The sequence below is a fragment of the Astyanax mexicanus genome, chromosome 3 (assembly GCF_023375975.1).
Source record: "Astyanax mexicanus isolate ESR-SI-001 chromosome 3, AstMex3_surface, whole genome shotgun sequence".
In the NCBI taxonomy this organism is placed as follows: domain Eukaryota; kingdom Metazoa; phylum Chordata; class Actinopteri; order Characiformes; family Acestrorhamphidae; genus Astyanax; species Astyanax mexicanus.
This window is the reverse complement of record NC_064410.1, coordinates 695,474-713,787: the sequence shown is the minus strand read 5'-3', so window position 1 is coordinate 713,787 and position 18,314 is coordinate 695,474. Positions and strand designations below refer to the sequence as shown.

The 18,314-nt window shown below is 37.5% G+C and overlaps 1 protein-coding gene across 3 annotated transcripts in view; it reads left to right on the top strand.

The window, feature by feature from the left end:
• top2b (DNA topoisomerase II beta) overlaps positions 1 to 18,314 on the top strand; it is a 39,669-nt gene that overhangs the window by 9,956 nt on the left and 11,399 nt on the right. For all 3 annotated transcript variants that reach the window (XM_022667353.2, XM_022667354.2, XM_022667352.2), the window contains exons 4-23: positions 176 to 239; positions 2,857 to 3,002; positions 3,562 to 3,659; positions 5,587 to 5,799; positions 8,207 to 8,380; positions 9,210 to 9,311; positions 10,041 to 10,178; positions 10,499 to 10,637; positions 11,533 to 11,690; positions 12,111 to 12,236; positions 12,369 to 12,479; positions 12,562 to 12,667; positions 12,795 to 12,904; positions 13,892 to 13,984; positions 15,464 to 15,578; positions 15,808 to 15,929; positions 16,057 to 16,205; positions 17,041 to 17,272; positions 17,796 to 17,930; positions 18,091 to 18,291. In XM_022667353.2, coding sequence (XP_022523074.2) covers positions 176 to 239; positions 2,857 to 3,002; positions 3,562 to 3,659; positions 5,587 to 5,799; positions 8,207 to 8,380; positions 9,210 to 9,311; positions 10,041 to 10,178; positions 10,499 to 10,637; positions 11,533 to 11,690; positions 12,111 to 12,236; positions 12,369 to 12,479; positions 12,562 to 12,667; positions 12,795 to 12,904; positions 13,892 to 13,984; positions 15,464 to 15,578; positions 15,808 to 15,929; positions 16,057 to 16,205; positions 17,041 to 17,272; positions 17,796 to 17,930; positions 18,091 to 18,291 — 2,732 coding nt within the window. The remainder of the gene's footprint in view (positions 1 to 175; positions 240 to 2,856; positions 3,003 to 3,561; positions 3,660 to 5,586; positions 5,800 to 8,206; positions 8,381 to 9,209; positions 9,312 to 10,040; positions 10,179 to 10,498; positions 10,638 to 11,532; positions 11,691 to 12,110; positions 12,237 to 12,368; positions 12,480 to 12,561; positions 12,668 to 12,794; positions 12,905 to 13,891; positions 13,985 to 15,463; positions 15,579 to 15,807; positions 15,930 to 16,056; positions 16,206 to 17,040; positions 17,273 to 17,795; positions 17,931 to 18,090; positions 18,292 to 18,314) is intronic.

The following is an 18,314-nucleotide window of genomic DNA, read 5'->3' as shown; positions in this document are numbered from 1 at the left end:
TGGATATATGGAGATATATGGAGTGTATTATTATTATTATTATTATTATTATTATTAGTATCATGACTAATAATTCTGGATCATTGACTTTTACTGTTAAAAATCTGATATAGTTCTTACATTTTGTACTAATTATTACTAATTATTAAATGTATTTCTCTCCTCTCTTCTACAGTTAATGCAGCTGATAACAAGCAAAGGGACAAGAACATGTCCTCCATCAAAATCACCATAGATCCGTGAGTACTGGGCAAGCAGCCTCTTTCCTACGATGCTGTCAAAAGTGAAGGAATTCCCACCTATTCACTCTTAAGTTTCCATAAGCCGATGTTCTCCCACTTAATGAGTCATCTCCGTGGCCGGCTGGTCTATTCTCAATGCTCTCGTGCTAAATAAAAAATGATGACAGCTCGCTGTGCCACAGTGGCTTATTAGGGCAATACGTTGTCGTTTCAGCGGCTTGATCGTAACCCTATCAGCAGCAGGGAGCTGTGAGAATACACAGAAATAGCCCAATGATCCTGCGCCATCTTCGTAATTCGGGTGCACGAGTCCCTGGAGCACATCATGATGTTTTGCAAGGGTTTCCTGCTGCTCCGGTGTGCTTGGAGAACGCTGGAAGCAGTATTTCTGCTGCAGCAGTGTCTGAACTAATATTTCTTTATTCTGTGCATTGCCAGGGTATTTCATAAGGCATGCATACTAATGATATGATCATCATATTTAATCATCTGATTGTGGCAGTGAATTGTTTAAAGAGCACACTATGAGTTTAGACTAAAGGATCAGGTTTTCTAAGGCTAGAGGTGGAAATGTTAGATTATTACTAAAACCGAGATACGAAAAAGAGTGATGGAAAAATCTTTTATTATTTATTATGAACGAGCAGGTCAGTTTTCCTCTGCTGAGAAGCACAGAAGCATTACGCTGTTAAAATAGCAATCCGCCAAAATCAGAGCGCACCTGACTCTTAAAAGAAATGATGAGCAATAGTGACACGCTAATTGGTTTATTTAATTTTATAGCCAAATGAACCACAACCATGATTAATTAAGAGAATTAGTACATCCCTTTTGAGCTTTTTGAGCCAAGCAAAGAGTACTTTTCCAGACGTTAAGCATTACGCTGTTAAAATAGCAATCCGCCAAAGTCAGAGCGCATCTGGCTCTTAAAGGAAATGATGAGCAATAGTGACACGCTGATTGGTTTATTTAGTTTTATAGCCAAAATGAACCACACCCATGATTAGTCAAAGGATTACCACATGCATTTTGAGCTTTTTGAGCCATGCAAAGTGTACTTTTCCTGTCGTTACGATAGCAAAGACACTCTGACGCACATCATTTTAAAAGTTACTTACATGTATTTAGAGGGTGAGGTTTCCCAAAGCAAGATTTCTTAGGTGCGCACAACTAAATGTGTTTAATACACTATTGCCAATTTTTTGCATGTGTGAAATGGAACAGGATGAATGTAGTGCACGGCGGAGGACAGGAGTGCATTGGGAGAGATGAAAAGGAAGCTAGTGAACGAGGGAAAAGGGATGGGTGGATTGAGGGAGTAACAGGGGGTAGTGGATGAGAATGGTGAGAGTAAAAAGATTAGAAGAATTTAATGGATGAATTTATTATCAGTCGAAGAGGGGGTGATTTGAAGGAGAAGCTCAGTGAAGGAGAAAAAAGGGGGATGGAGGGAATAAGGGAGGAGTGGAGGAGAGATGGGTCAGGGGGAGGCTGATGTAGCTGGGAGTGTCCTAATGAGAGCATGCCTGGCACGCAGGCAGCTCATTTCACATTCGCTTCACCTCCAGCGAGTTTCAGCCGACTGCTCAAACAGGCCCGTGTCCTTCCCTCTCACACACACACACACACACACACACACTCTCACACTCCAAGCTGTTATACTCATCCATACACCATCTCATTTAGCCTGCCCTGCCCGCTGTAGAGAATGTAGAATACGAAATCATCGCCTTAGGCCTGTGATGATCATGAAATTTTAGATGATAATTATTTGCTATATTAGTAGTTATGATTAACAGTTTAATTATTCTTGTTGTAATAGTTGTATACGACCGTTACAGTTTATCCCAATTACTAAAACACTGGTAATTCTGTAAACTAGGTTGGTTTTATCAAAATATTTAACACAAAAACTCCCAAAACACCCAAATACAGCATATACAGCAAAAACTACAGTCAAAATTTCATATTACCAGATTTCTGTCTAACCAACTGTAACACACTGCAGGGTATACTAAAAAAAAGGAGCAATCTAATCTTTAGTAGCTATGCTTTACATAATACTAAAATAGTTAAAAATGTAAAAAAAAATATTATTAGAAATTGTTAACCATTTGCTGACACACACACATACTTGGGGCTGTATTTTTTTTTATTCTTTACCAAACAAGTCAAGTGCAACATGTTTACAGCACATATATTTACATTGGAGTCAATAAAAAATATATATGCTCACAAAAAAGAAAACGGTACACTGAAAAAGAAAATTACAGAACATGTATAAATTGTGCTCACCTGTGCTCTTGATATAAATTACATTCCTAAATTAAATGGTAACAATGAACTATTAAAGTGAATGTGTAATTTTAAATGCAGTGTTTTGATATGGGAACATGACTTTTTGTCAGATAATTGTGTGTTACGCAGAGCACCGAGTTCAGTGTGTTTAAAAAAGTTCTGTTTTAAACTGTAAAATGTGTGTGAAGCAGTAAATGTGTTAAGAGTGATGGAGACTTGAGAAGAGGTTAAATCCAGTTTACCAGTTTAAATAATTGTGCTACACATCTCATTTTAGTGTGTTAGTAATTGGAAAAAGCTGTTTTTGTTTTTCCAGAGAGTCGAACACCGTGTCTATATGGAACAACGGCAAAGGAATCCCTGTGGTGGAGCACAAAGATGAGAAGATGTACGTCCCTGCGCTGATCTTCGGACACCTGCTCACATCAAGCAACTACGATGACGACGAGAAAAAAGTCACAGGTGATTAAAAAAGATATTTTACTTGTATAACATGTTTCTCATATCTAAATGTATGATCTGAAATGGCACATCCAGATTTTTTTTCCTAAAAAGCACCCCAGAAAACGTAGCGTCCAAATATGTCCATACCTAAACTATTATTATTATTATTATTATTATTGTGTAAATGCAGTGTATGTGTGGGCGTCCCGACTCATATTGCATTAGGAAAACATGGCGACACCCTTGTTCACTTCACTTTAGGCATCCTTAGTAGTGTAAAACATTAAAATTGAGAAAAAAAAATAATGTGGTTTGTGCTTCACACTTTTTTTTCACGCACAGATATGCAGCATTGTTAGCGATGCTAAAATAATGTTTTATGAAGTGATTATTTATTTTTTCTTTTGCACAAATACTGTTTAAGTGTTCTTTAAGCGATTGGCAGAGAGTTAAAGGAAATTTGCGGGTAAAAGTGGTTCGATTTATTACATACATACGAGTTATACTTCCTGCAGCATGAATTGCAATCCAGTTTTCTTTACTTTTTTAACTCGGATGTTTTATCTGTCCTCTCCAGGTGGAAGGAATGGCTACGGTGCTAAACTCTGTAATATATTCAGTACCAAGTTCACAGTGGAGACGGCCTGCAAAGAGTACAAACACAGCTTTAAACAGGTAATGTCTTCAGCTTTGATTGATTCACCAACGTTGGAATAAATAATGCGTTCAGTGTTTTTAATCTGGATACACTTGCTTGAGTTTTGTATACATTGAAAAAAATGGTTTGTATACATTTTGTAGGGCGTTCTGTGGACCACTGTAGGTAAGATTACACTATGGTGAAGATGCACTGTGGAGTTTTATATATTTATGGACAAATATAGGGTTTCCTAATGGGTTTCAAACTTTTTACACACCATATATTGTTTTTAAGGCTTTACGTTCACATAGCAGGTAAAATGTGTGTGGCCCAAATCTAGAATTCCCATTAGATTTTCTGACCAAATCTGTACAAATATTTAGTTTGTGATGTTCAAGCAATTTTTTTTATGCAAACCATATCTGACATCTGTCTGAATGGTTTGCGCTTTATAAGTGACGTGCATACACAGCAGAGCAATGCTTCCCGTTAAGTTTCCCTTTAATCCTTCAGCCAGAATCATAAGAACTATGAAGGAGTTTACTGTAGACTGCAGCTGAACTAATCACAGAGAATTACGTTTTCATTTCCAGTTCATAAGACTTTATATTATTATTATTATTTATAAATATTATTGGAGGAAATGCATAAGTCCATATATTTGAGGTCTGCCGTCTCCTTTTTTGCCATTGAAGCCCTTACTCACTACTGTTGTCCATTTTCCCATCTATTCACAGTCTTTTTTATTTTTTGTTGTTCTTGACTTAAAAGTAAAAGCATTAATTCTGATCTGGCTGCATTTTCGCAAACCAGACATGTATTAGGATTTTAATACCACATATTAAAGTGATGCAAATAGAAAAATCAGTCAGTTTCGATGCATTATTTGCTGATTAGATTTGGGCAGCGTTTATCTACTGTGTGAACGTAGCCTAAATCGTGGTGGATCTGCTTTATAAAAGCTTTAATCGCACGCCAGGCTCTTTAGATTGTCTACTTTTGATACACATTTCATGTGGGGTTTCAGATATTCACTTAATTTGACCGTTGAGTGTGTGAAACTGTGCACGAGATAAGCCGTATAGTTTTATTACTACTTCAAGTCATATGAGGACAGTAAGTTTCTGAGGACCCGAGTTGTTGGGGTATGAACTGAAATGAGTTGTTGTAGTGTATCTGTTTAAAGTGTTTTTTATCAAGTCATGTCAGTGTCAGATTATATCGATTTTCTCATGTTTACTATTCAGTTTGCTTCACAGCTCGAGCTAAATCTTTCATATAATCCATTGACCGATATACCCTGCTCTCACTCTCAATGTCCTTCGTGGATGCTGGGTTGCCAGGTTGGTCCAGGAAGTTTGGATTAAATTAAATTTGTGAAAATGTAGAAAGAATAAATTTGTGGGTGAAGCGTGGACAGTTTACTTTGCACTGTTTACTATTACACACTGTTCATTATCACTATTGCTAATGCTATGTTAGTGTACTCAAGGTCCCTTTAAATTCTGATCTTTTTTCCAGGAAGACTTGGCCAAGATGTTGTGTTTTTAATGTATGCAGATCTATAGTCTAAACTCAATTTATACGCAAAATATAAACTAAGTAAGTTTAATTGTAGGGTTTAGTTCTATTTTTTCCAATATGTTCATTTCAGAAAATGAATAGGAATATGTGTAAAAATTCCATATTTCTTACTTATTATTTACAGTTACACTTAAATTGCGCCTTTTTGCTACTCAAGGCATTTAAGCACGCTTTTTAAATCACATTCTACACATACTCAACACACACACCAGTGAGAGGAGGTAGCCAATCACACACAGCGTACTCTCAACCGGAAACAACCGTCCACATGGACAGTGATCGGCATATCCCTAAATGTAAATATGTTAATAATAATAATAGAGCATTAATAGAGCAGATTAAACATTAATTTACTATGTTCCTCTCTTTCCCCAAAAGACATGGCAGAACAACATGACGAAAACCAGCGACCCCAAGATCAAATACTTCGACGGGGACGACTTCACCTGCGTTACATTCCAGCCTGACCTCTCCAAATTCAAGATGGAGAAACTGGACAAAGACATTGTGGCTCTTTTGACACGCAGAGCCTACGATGTAGCCGGCTCCTGTAAGGGGGTTAAAGTCTTTCTCAACGGCAAGAAGCTACCTGTAAGTCAACTTAACCTCACTGCATGGAATTAATATTTATTCACATTATATTCACATTACTGTACTCTGGCGATATGACTGAACACTGAATTAAAAACAATATTTTAAGAATGCACTACTGCACCAAAATGAAAATAAATTTTTATTATTGCATACGATGTGATATGGCACACCCCTAACTGAGATATTAAAAAATACAATCATTTTATCAGATTTGTAACAGAAGTCAATGATCCAGAATGATCAGTCACGATACTAATAATAATGCACTTCAAATATCTCTATATATCCAGGATTAAAGTAAAATAAATGATACTGAACAGATATAATCTGCCTCTAGTAGATATATAAAGGGAAATGGATTTGTCTATCTTGTCGGTTCACATTCACTGTAAATACCTGTATAAACGCCTCCTTCTTCACCAACAACAAAAACCCTCATATTAGAGAGAGGAGAGACTCGTAGCTTTATAAAGGGAAATGGATGAGTTAGCAGCTCATATGTGGAGCATCTTTTGCTGGAGTGGAGAGTAAACAGCTGCTCTGAAGTTCATGCTCAGCTCCAGGAGGTGAAAAAAGGACAGGCGGTTTGCTTTTGCTGTTTGCTGAGATACAGTGTGGGTACGAGAGAGAGACGCACATAGCGCTTATCTTAATGCTAATGCTAATGAGTAAAAGCAAAAAGACGCATGAGTTCTGCATGATTTGACCGTTCACATTCATGTCGCATGTCCGTGGATCGGATACGTATCCGATTTAGGTTCACATATGAACATATGAAATTGACTCAGATCTGATTTGAAAAAAATTTGGATCGGATTTGGCACGTTCACACTGCCGTGAAACAAATCAGATCTGAGTAATGTGAACATAGCCTAAGATCTCTTGGTACTGATCTGGTTTTGACCATAAGTGCCATCAAGTATGAACAAGAACTGGTTCGTTCTTGGCTTTGTAGTCTAGATTCAGTGTCTTTAATCTAATATAATGGGCTCAGATTGTTCATTCTGAGAGTGTGTACTTGGCTGTATCATTGGCTATGGTGCATAAACAGTCCTTTGTTTTGCCATCAGCTCTTTTATTTTCTGCTCAATTATTTTGCTATTCTCTCTCTCTCTCTGTTTTGTAGTAACTGGTTTATGTAGCCGTTAATCTTGCTGGCCCAATTCCCACACGCTGCCAATGATTATCAACACCTTATCAGACTGTGCAGCTTATCTTGGCTATCCAGAGGCTCTGAGTCACATGAGGATAGACCAGCCTGCCTCGCAGTGGCATACGCTGTAATGAACTGTCCATACTGTTGTGCTTCTGTCTAATACTTTGGCAAATCTGACTTTTTGCACAACTTATTAGAATTATCAGAATTCGTCACGGTGAGAGAAAAAAGCTAGAACTATCAGAGTTCTAAATAAACAGCATGTTTTGGGAGGAAGTCAGCTGCAGCTGGTGTTTGGCTGTGGTTTAGGCGTTTCGTTTCCTTTAAGCAGATGATGGGTTAAAAAATGTCCCTGCATGTTTTTTTTTTCATACATTATGTGTTTCCTAATGGGTTTGAATATTTTAATTACGTTTAAGTAGTGTGTTTAAGGCTACATTCACATAGCAGGTAAAAAAGTGGCCCAAATGTATAAGATTTTCTGACCAAAAACAATATTTAGTTATTTATGCTGTTCACACTGTCAATCTTTATGATTACCCATATCTAACATCTATCTGAATGGTTTGCAACACTTTGTAAGTGGCACTAATGCAGGACAGAGCAATGCTTCACGTTAAGTTTCACTTTAATATGGAAAATAGAAGGTTGTTTAGGGAGGTAGTCAGCTGCAGCTGGTGTTTGGCTGTGGTTTAGGCGTTTCTTTTCCTTTAAGCAGCTGATGGGTTAAAAAATGTCCCTGCATATTTTTATTTTTCGTACAATAGCAGACGGTTCCTGTGCTGATGTTTACTTTAATTTTTTAGATCTGTATATGGGCGTTCTTAATATTTTTTTTAAATGATGTACAGCATTATTGGGTTTTAATACACTTATTTTAATATTTTATTAACTTTTTAATATCATGTCGTTTCAGAAAATAAATAGGAATAGTCACCTAATATGTGTACAAATTCCATAAAATTACACCCTATTTAGCACTATATTTGGCCACTTAAGGCACTCAAGGACACTTACAATTACATATTACATATTATTGAGAAGAGGCGGCCAATCCTTGACAGCATACTCTCAACCGGAAACAACTGTCCACCTGGAGTCCCAGTCCATACAGACGTACACACAATTGTACTACCAGGCCAATTTAAGAGTACCGGTATTTATTTAAGACAAATACCATAATCTCTGTATCCAATGAATATTAATTAATTATTATCTTCTACGATTGTGCTTGATCTTGTGCTGCAGGTGAATGGCTTCCGCAGCTACGTGGATCTGTATGTGAAGGATAAGCTGGATGAGACAGGCGTGGCTCTGAAAGTGGTGAATGAGTCGGTGAACGAGCGCTGGGAGGTGTGTCTCACCATGAGTGAGAAGGGCTTCCAGCAGATCAGCTTTGTGAACAGCATCGCCACTACCAAGGTAGATAAAAAAAAACATTAAACCCACATTAAACACATTTTTATTTATTTTTTTGTATTAATTTTGGGCAAATTTTTGGCCTAAATGCAAAAAAGCGCTATGTGTGTTAGAAAGGTAACACTGCTCATCACCCTGAACACACCATCCTCACTGTGAAACGTGGTGGTGGCAGCATCTTGCGGTAGGGAGACGTGTTAGAAAGGCCCAGTCAAAGTCCTGACCTAAATACCGTTGATTATTTGTGACAAGACATGAAAACTGCTGTTCATAGAGGCTTGTATTACTTGAATTCCACAGAATTGTACTTCTACTTACTTGTAATTTAATTAGTAAGGAGATTAATGTAATTAAATTTGTAAATACCACTTAAACCGGACCACATAGCAGATTCAGTCAATCAATAGACAAATAAAGACATACACAAATATATTATTTTATTTTTATTTATTCTTTATTTAACCAGGCAAGACATTAAAAACAATTTAGCACTTATTTACAATGGCAGCCTGGCAAGAGGCAGAAAGTCTCTTAAAACACAAATACAATATATATTCTTGCTGACTTGAGTGGATTTATCTTTTTTAAACACAATACTATTGAAACAGCTAGTCAGCAGCAATTCTGACAGTAGTTTACCCTATTTGTATTATAATGATCACCCATTAACTGGTTGCCTTATTTTACATATATTTCATGGCACATATTGTTGTAAACTGTACAATGATTGTGATTGTGATGATTGTTGTGTTTGTAAGTCACTAGATGGTGCTGAAGATGCTTCCACAGTTTTAACTCGTGTCAAATTTTTGTTTCTTGTTTTTTGTTTCAGGGTGGCAGACACATTGATTATGTTGTGGACCAAATCGTGTCAAAACTCATCGAGGTGGTGAAGAAGAAGAATAAAGCCGGAGTCACAGTGAAACCGTTTCAGGTGTGAGGGGGGGGAGGTTTAACAGGAAAACACTGGAAACACACCGATGCTACAACATAAATAACACAATTTGTTTACTTTACAATACTTTGTAGAATTGATAATAGGTGTGCTTTTTGTGCTTTGTGATTAACTTTGGCGGATTGCTATTTTAACAGTGCAGCCCTTCTGCACTTCTCAGCAGAGGAAACTCGCTGTGAAGGTGCGCGAGTAGGTCATTTACGGGAACAGCAATGTTATTTTATTTACTATTCTGTTTATTGTTGATGCAAAAGTTTGGTTTGTGCTGCTGTGTGTTCATGTATGTGTGGAATAAGTGGGGGTGTACACGTGGTGCATCTGTGTTGCCAAGATAGCTATGAACTGAATGAATCTGAAGGTTGACTGTTAGGGTTTAAATCAGTAAGTGGAGTACCAGTATTTTCTACCTCCAAGATAGCAATGTGCCATAATTTACCTGAACAGACCACCACGTTTATCAGCATAGATATATTCCTAAACTAAACAGGGTGTAAGATAGCAATGAGCATTGTGACGTAGCTTGTGTAGGGTGTAAGATAGGACCTCTAGGAATTTATTTTTCAGTGTAGGAGGGTTTATTTTAACACTGTTTATGTGCCTGAAGCATTCATATCCTATCTATGTCTTATTTTTATAACTCAATTAAAATACTCTTCTATAATTAAAGTAGAGAAATAAAGAAACAAAAAATGTGTTGTTTTATTTTAGGTCAAGAACCACATCTGGGTGTTTGTGAATGCTCTGATCGAGAACCCGACCTTCGACTCTCAGACCAAGGAGAACATGACACTTCAGACCAAAAGCTTTGGCTCCAAATGCGCTCTCTCTGAAAAATTCATCAGAGCGGTAAGGATTTTTGTATTTTTAAATGTAATAGTCATCTAAAATATACTGATTTTGAGATAACTAGCAGGATTTAGCCTAGAGGCTTTAATGCCAGTCCTGATATTTTTCTCTTTTTAATAAAAGTGATTCATCTTAAGAATATATTCATTTCACAGATTTATTTATGAGTGAAATCAGCTTTTGCTTTAGAAAAAGCTCAAAATCTAGAACAAAGAACCTGTTTTCCTGAAATCCTGTTAGTTAGTTGCTGTTAAATATTGTTAAAATCTTTAATACTGAAATCAGCCTCCAGCAGTAACTGGTTTCTTATTTTCATTCAGGCCACAAACTGCGGGATTGTGGAGAGCATCCTAAACTGGGTGAAGTTCAAGGCTCAGACACAGCTGAATAAAAAGTGCTCTTCGGTAAAGCACAGCAAGATCAAAGGCATCCCAAAACTGGACGACGCTAATGATGCGGGTAAGATCAGACAGCTTAAATCATCGCTTATCTGTCATGTGTTTTATTTATATAGGAGCTCAGACAGACAGTGGTGATGGATTTGATCAAGGGCAGCAGTGCTTATTATACACAGGGCTGAATCATTTATCAATTTCTGTAGAAATCTTGAACTCACGATACACCTTTTTTTTGTTTTACTAGCTGATGCTACTTGTACTTATTAAGCATTATCCATTATCTGTCAAAATGCTTTGACTTTTTCCCCATTTCTTTTTTCCCCAGAAAGTCTGCCGTCACCATGCACCAGATATCAGTAGAAATAATCTTTCACTGGCACTGTGTTACACTAGTTTTACCACAGAAAAGACTAGGGTTAGGTGAAGTTTTTTAAATGTTATAATCAATCAGCAGTTTTAAGACTAGTTTAAGACCCTATTTAAGCGAACTATAGGCGAGTCATCAACTGTGCCCTATCCGGACAGGGTTAGTTTCTCAGGGGGTTCTGAGGTAATTTTCTCTATTATGGGGGTTTTTATCCTCTGTGATTTTATTCCCGTCCAGAACGATCATGTAGGTGTTTTTTCTCAGACGTCCTCTGAGAAAATTACAGGCTGAATTATCTACTGTTTTTCTCTGAACTCCGTGCTCCTCCGGTAATTTTAGTCCCGTCCGGACGCACATCTCTGAGTTTCGTCTCCTCGCCTTTAATAAAATAGATATTTGTCCACTGCCGCGCACCGTAATTACACTTTGGATGCACCACAGTTTCCACGGAGATCTGCGGAGATCCACGTTAAAAACACAACAGCGAGGGGAAATGGAGGAGCTACTGAACGCGCCACATCATGTGACCGAGAAAGCCTAAAAACTCACTTGTAATAGTGTAAAATATATTTTTATATTTCTTATTAAGGTGGGAAACACTCGTCGGAATGCACGCTGATTCTGACTGAAGGAGACTCAGCCAAGTCCCTGGCTGTTTCGGGGCTGGGTGTGATTGGACGAGATCGCTATGGAGTCTTCCCCTTGAGAGGGAAAATCCTCAACGTGCGAGAAGCCACACACAAACAGGTGAGCTCTAAAGCCCTATTCATTTCTTATTTATTATTTGAAGAAATTAACTTCATATTCATTAAGGTTTAAGAGTTCAGCAATCAATATTTGGTGGAATAACCCTGATGTTTTTTAATCACAGTTTTTAGTTTTCATGCATCTTGGCATCATGTTCTCCTCCACCAGTCTTACACACTGCTTTTGGATAACTTTATGCTGCTTTACTCCTGCTGCAAAAATTCAAGCAGTTCAGTTTGGTGGTTTGATGGTTTGTGATCCTCCATCTTCCTCTTGATTATATTCCAGAGGTTTTTAATTTGGTAAAATCAAAGAAACTCATCATTTTTAAGTGCTCTCTTATTTTTTTCTAGAGCTGTATATGCCTGTATATATGGCTGTGTATTCAGTGTACAGATTGCATTATTCATTTCGTTGCAGATCATGGAGAATGCAGAAATTAACAACATTATTAAGATTGTGGGCTTGCAGTATAAGAAGAGCTACGATGATCCAGAGTCACTGAAATCTCTACGCTACGGCAAAATCATGATCATGACTGATCAGGTACGTTAACGTTTCTGTCGTTTGAGTTTGATTTTCTTTTTTATTATTTATGCTGAAACATATATAGTTATTATAAAACACAGAGCTTTTTCTGTGCCGTACTGATCTTATGTTATTTTTCGATGTGATTAGGATCAAGATGGTTCCCATATTAAAGGCCTGCTCATCAACTTCTTCCACCATAACTGGCCTTCCCTGCTGAAACACACGTTTCTGGAGGAGTTCATCACCCCTATCGTCAAAGTATGAATTTCAGCATGCTTTTGAAATAGTTATTGAACATTTAACGGCTCATTTAATCCAATTATAATGTCTTTGTTTGCAGGCCAGCAAGAACAAACAGGAAATTCCCTTCTACAGCATTCCAGAATTTGATGAATGGAAGAAACAAACAGAGAACTACAAAACCTGGCACATAAAGTACTACAAAGGTTTGTTTTTTTTCTTCTTTTTATTTAATAAGTATTAAATAAAATACTGAAATAATAATCTTTTGATAATTACAGATATAGATCTGTATATAATGATATAATTGTGTATATTGATGTGATGCTGTAGGTTTGGGTACCAGCACAAGCAAAGAAGCAAAGGAGTACTTCGCTGACATGGAGCGGCATCGGATTATGTTTAAGTACGGAGGCACAGAGGACGACGCTGCCATTACTTTGGTTAGTTTTATATATTAATATTAAATATTTTATACATCAAACACTCACACATCTAATGTATTGGCTTGGCTTCGCTTCACTCACTCATTCACTCGCTTACTCACATTTAGCACTCTGTAGCGTTTGTGTTAGCTTCTATTGTAAAAGAAAAGGGAATTTAAGTTTCCTTTTATAAGTATACTTAAAATTAAAAAAGAACGTACTTTTAAATTTTAAAATTATAATATGTACTTAAACACATACTAAATGTAATATTGTGGAACAACGTTCGGCAACTTAAGTATATTTCAGTTATAATTAAGCTTTATTTAAATACAACATAAAAGCATTAGGATTTGAGTAGATTTAAGTATGTGATTTTTTTGTTTAGTTTTTTTAAATATAATTTTTAATACAATTGATTTAGTACTGTATTTTTTGCACAATAAGGCACACTTAAAATTCTTTAATTTTCTTAAAAATCTACAGTGCGTCTTATAATGTGGTGCGTGGTTTGTATAAATATGGTTGTTTTTGTTTTTATGTTTTGAAATTCGTTAGATTATATTTTTTTAGTATTTAGGCTTTAGTTTAGTTGGTTATTTTTTTATTTCATATTTAATAAAATTCTGTTATAAATGTTTCAGGCTTTTATTTTATTTCACTTAATGTGTGTTATAATCGGTGCGCCTTATAATCCAGTGCACTTTATGTACTTTGTGTATTGATTTATATATTGTGTACACCTTAATACTACTAAAAAAAATAACAAGTTTACTTTAAAGCATATTGCTTGCAAATATATTTTATGGAAATACTGAAAAATACATGTATTTGTGTATTTTGTAAAATATATTCAATTTAAAAGGTACTTTTGGTATTCTTTACCTAATTTTAACATACTTTAAACGCGTTTAAGTATACTTATTTAAGTACTTTCACCAGAGTTAGGGGGCTTTGATCAGAGGATGCTGTGGTACTAGTCTCTCTCTTTTCTCTTCTGTTCAGGCCTTCAGCAAGAAAAAGACAGACGACAGAAAAGAGTGGCTGACTAATTTCATGGAAGACAGACGCCAGAGAAGGATGCATGGTCTGCCTGAGGTGAGGCTAATCACATTCAGCAGTACAGTTTATGTGATATGCAGTACAGGTTTCTGAGACTATTGTGAACATCATCAGTAGGGCTGGGTATTAAAATTTGATTCTAAAAAGGCACCGACTGAAATGTCTCAGAGTACTACAGAGTACAGAAAGGTCTAAAAAAATGGTGATTATTTGCGCTACTTAGCATGAAATGCGTATAAACCTGGCAAACACAAAGAGAAGTGTGGACATCAAGAAAAACGTGTCGAAAAATGCTCTAAAGTCTGGCTCTACTTTAAAAGATTCATCCACACTCTCTCTCTCACTCGTTCTCTTTCTGTCTCTCTCTTTCTGTCTCTCTCTCTCACTCGTGTTGTTTCTGTCTCTCTTTCTGTCTCTCTCTTTCTGTCTCTCTCTCTCTCTCTCTCACTCGTGCTGTTTCTGTCTCTCTTTCTGTCTCTCTCTTTCTCTCTCTCTCTCACTCGTGCTGTTTCTGTCTCTCTTTCTGTCTCTCTCTTTCTCTCTCTCTCTCTCTCACTTGCTCTGTCTCTCTCTCTCTCTGTCTCTATCTTTTTTGTATCTCTTTCTCTGTCTCTCTCTGTATCTCTCTCTGTCTCTCTCTGTATCTCTCACTCTGTCTCTCTCTCTCTACGTACTTTTCCTTTCTCTCTCTCTCTCCCTTGCTCTGTCTCTCTCTCTCTCTGTCTCTGTCTTTCTTTGTATCTCTCTCTCTGTATCTCTCACTCTGTCTCTCTCTCTCTGTCCTTTTCCTTTCTCTCTCTCTCTTACTCGCTCTGTCTCTCTTTCACTCATTCTGTCTCTCTCTCTGTCTCTCTCTCTCTGTCCTTTTCCTTTCTCTCTCTTACTTGCTCTGTCTCTTTCACTCATTCTGTCTCTCTCTCTCTGTCTCTCTCTGTATCTCTCACTCTGTCTCTCTCTCTGTCCTTTTCCTTTCTCTTTCTCTCTCTTACTCGCTCTGTCTCTCTTTCATCATTCTGTCTCTCTCTGTATCTCTCACTCTGTCTCTCTCTCTCTGTCCTGTCCTTTCTCTCTGTCTCTTACTCGCTCTGTCTCTCTTTCACTCATTCTGTCTCTCAGTCTCTGTCTCTCTCTGTATCTCTCTCTCTGTCTCTCTCTCTCTGTATCTCTCACTCTCTCTCTCTGTCCTTTTCCTTTCTCTCTCTCTCTTACTCGCTCTGTCTCTCTTTCACTCATTCTATCTCTCTCTCTCTGTCCTTTTCCTTTCTCTCTCTCTCTCTCTCTGTCCTTTTCCTTTCTCTCTCTCTCTCTCTCTCTCTTACTCGCTCTGTCTCTCTCTCATTCCTTCTGTCTCTCTCTCTCTTTCTCTTTTTTTCCCTGAGATATTATAATACAGTAAGCCACACAACACTATTACTTTATGTACTAAACTACTAACAGTTTGTGTTGGGAGAAAATTTGTTTCCCAAACAAGATTAAATCAATATATAAATTAATATTTTATATTTTATGTTGCAGCAATACCTCTACGGCACCGCAACACGACACTTATCGTACAACGACTTCATCAACAAAGAGCTGATTCTCTTCTCCAACTCCGATAATGAGAGATCCATTCCGTCCCTCGTTGATGGTGAGTCTTGTGTTGTGGTGACTTGTGTTTATATGAATCCCTTTTTTTATTTTAGCAGTTTTTAGTATAGGCATTTATCAGATGAGAAATATTGATTTTGCAAGTTTGGAAGTTTTTATCAGCTAAGCTGTAGATATATGTATTGAGTGAATATATATTTCCTAATGGGACACAGACAGGTCAGGTGTAATTCTTATTCTTACTGTATTGTGTTACTATATGTGTGCAGGTCTGAAGCCGGGTCAAAGGAAGGTGCTGTTTACCTGTATGAAGAGGAATGATAAGAGGGAGGTGAAGGTGGCTCAGCTGGCTGGTTCAGTAGCAGAGATGTCGGCGTACCATCACGGCGAGGTGCGTTTTTATTTGTGACATTCTGATAAAAACAAATATGAAGTATTGCCTGGATTAACTGAAGTTTTTTACTTAACTATTTAAAGCAGCTATAAATTTGATCAAATGTATTTTTATTTGTCCACAGCAAGCTCTGATGATGACCATTGTAAACTTGGCTCAAAACTTTGTGGGCAGCAACAACGTGAACATCCTGCAGCCCCTCGGTCAGTTCGGAACTCGCATCAATGGAGGCAAAGATGCAGCTAGCCCCCGTTACATTTTCACCATGCTTAGGTTTGTCAGTCTGTGCACGTTTGTGATTTCAGTGACTTGAGTGTTTTTTGTAAGTGATGTATTGGTTGAATTGGTTGGAAGACGTTGTCAACAAGGCGTATCACGATGCTCATTGCTATCTTTCACCCTGCCAACAGTCTATTTTCACACCCTGCGTCGTTTAATATGTCTGTGCTGATGTGCGCGGTGGTCTGGAAATGAGGTGTGTTCAGGTAGATTTCTGGCGTATTGTCATCTTGGCAACGGAAGGTGCGCCACTGATTGATTACAACCCTGTCAACAGTCAGAGGTTCATTGCGGTCTTGGCAATGCAGGTGCACCATGTGTTCTGCATTTGTACACCACCGCTTGTTACACACACACACACACATGAACACTTAGAAGTGCACAAACCCAACTGTTAAGTCAATAATAAACAGAATACCATATGAAGTAACATTGCTTTCCCTGTAAATTAACTGAGAAGCGCAGAAGTGCTGCACTGTTAAAATAGCAATATGCCAAAGTCAGAGCACACCCATGATTAATTAAGAGTATTAGTACATGCCTTGTGCGTATTTCAAGCCGTTAAAAGGTGTACTTTTTGTGTTTCTCACAATACTAAATCAAGCTCATAGATCGCTAAAATAGGGTGTTAAATATGTGATGCTGGGTGTGCGTAACTTTGTGGATTAACAGATTCAAGTAAGTAATCTAAATAAATTAATTAATACATGTTTAGAATAATTCAAATGCAAACCCTCTAGCAATAATTGCAGTAAATTGTTAAATAAATTAGTAGAGACTTTTAGTTTGACAAATAGTGTATTCTTCTTTCCCTTCCTGTCTCTTTTAGTCCACTCGCCAAGCTGCTGTTTCCCGCTGTGGACTCCAACCTGCTGAAGTTTCTTTATGATGACAACCAGAAGGTGGAGCCAGAGTGGTACATACCCATAATCCCCATGGTGCTGGTCAATGGGGCTGAGGGTATCGGTACAGGCTGGGCCTGCAAGATCCCCAACTACGACCCACGTGAAATTGTCAACAACATCAATCGCATGCTTGATCACCAGGACCCTCTGCCCATGGTAAAGCATCGTTTAACATTTCACGATATACAACACTGGAAAAAAATAAGATCTCACTTAAAAATGATGCGTTTCTTTGATTGCTGAGTTGCTGAACTGCTTGAATTTTTACACCAGGAGTAAAGCAGCATAAAGTTATCCAAAAGCAGTGTGTAAGACTGGTGGAGGAGAACATGATGCCAAGATGTGTTTAAAAACCATCAGGGTTATTCAACCAAATATTCAAAGATTTCTGAACATATAAACCTTTATAAATATGAACTTATTTTCTTTTTCTTTGCATTATTTGAGGTCTGAAAGCTCTGCATTTTTTTTTTGTTGTTATTTCGGACATTTCTCATTTTCTGCATAAAAAAGGCTCTAAATGAGAATATTTTTATTTGTAATTTGGGAGAAATGTTGTCTGTAGTTTATAGAATAAAACAACAATGTTCATTTTACTCAAACATAAACCTATAAATAGCAAAATCAGAGAAACTGTGTGTTAATAATATTCTGTTCTTCTCTTCTTGTCGTTCCTCAGCTGCCCAGCTATAAGAATTTCAAAGGAGTGATCCATGAACTGGGGCAGAACCAGTATGTGGTCAGTGGTGAGATCTCTGTACTGGATAAAAACACCATTGAGATCACAGAGCTTCCGATTCGCACATGGACGCAGGTATGAGCAAGACGAGTTTTCTAGCAGATTAACTAGTGATTAGCTACTGTAGATTAACATCCAGTGCTCGTTTGACTTGTTTTTGTGCCAAACGTTCTATTTTATTAAAGAGAAATGCAGTAACTGATTATCTTCTCTTCTCTTCTTTTTTATTATTCAGGCGTATAAGGAGTCGGTGTTGGAGCCCATGCTGCAGGGCACAGAGAAAACCCCAGCATTAATAAATGACTATAAGGAGTACCACACAGATACGACAGTGAAGTTTGTGGTCCGAATGACTGAGGAGAAGCTGGCTCAGGCTGAAGCGGCAGGTCTTCACAAAGTCTTCAAGCTGCAGTCCTCCCTCACCTGCAACTCAATGGTGAGAGCGTCCTCCTCATTATC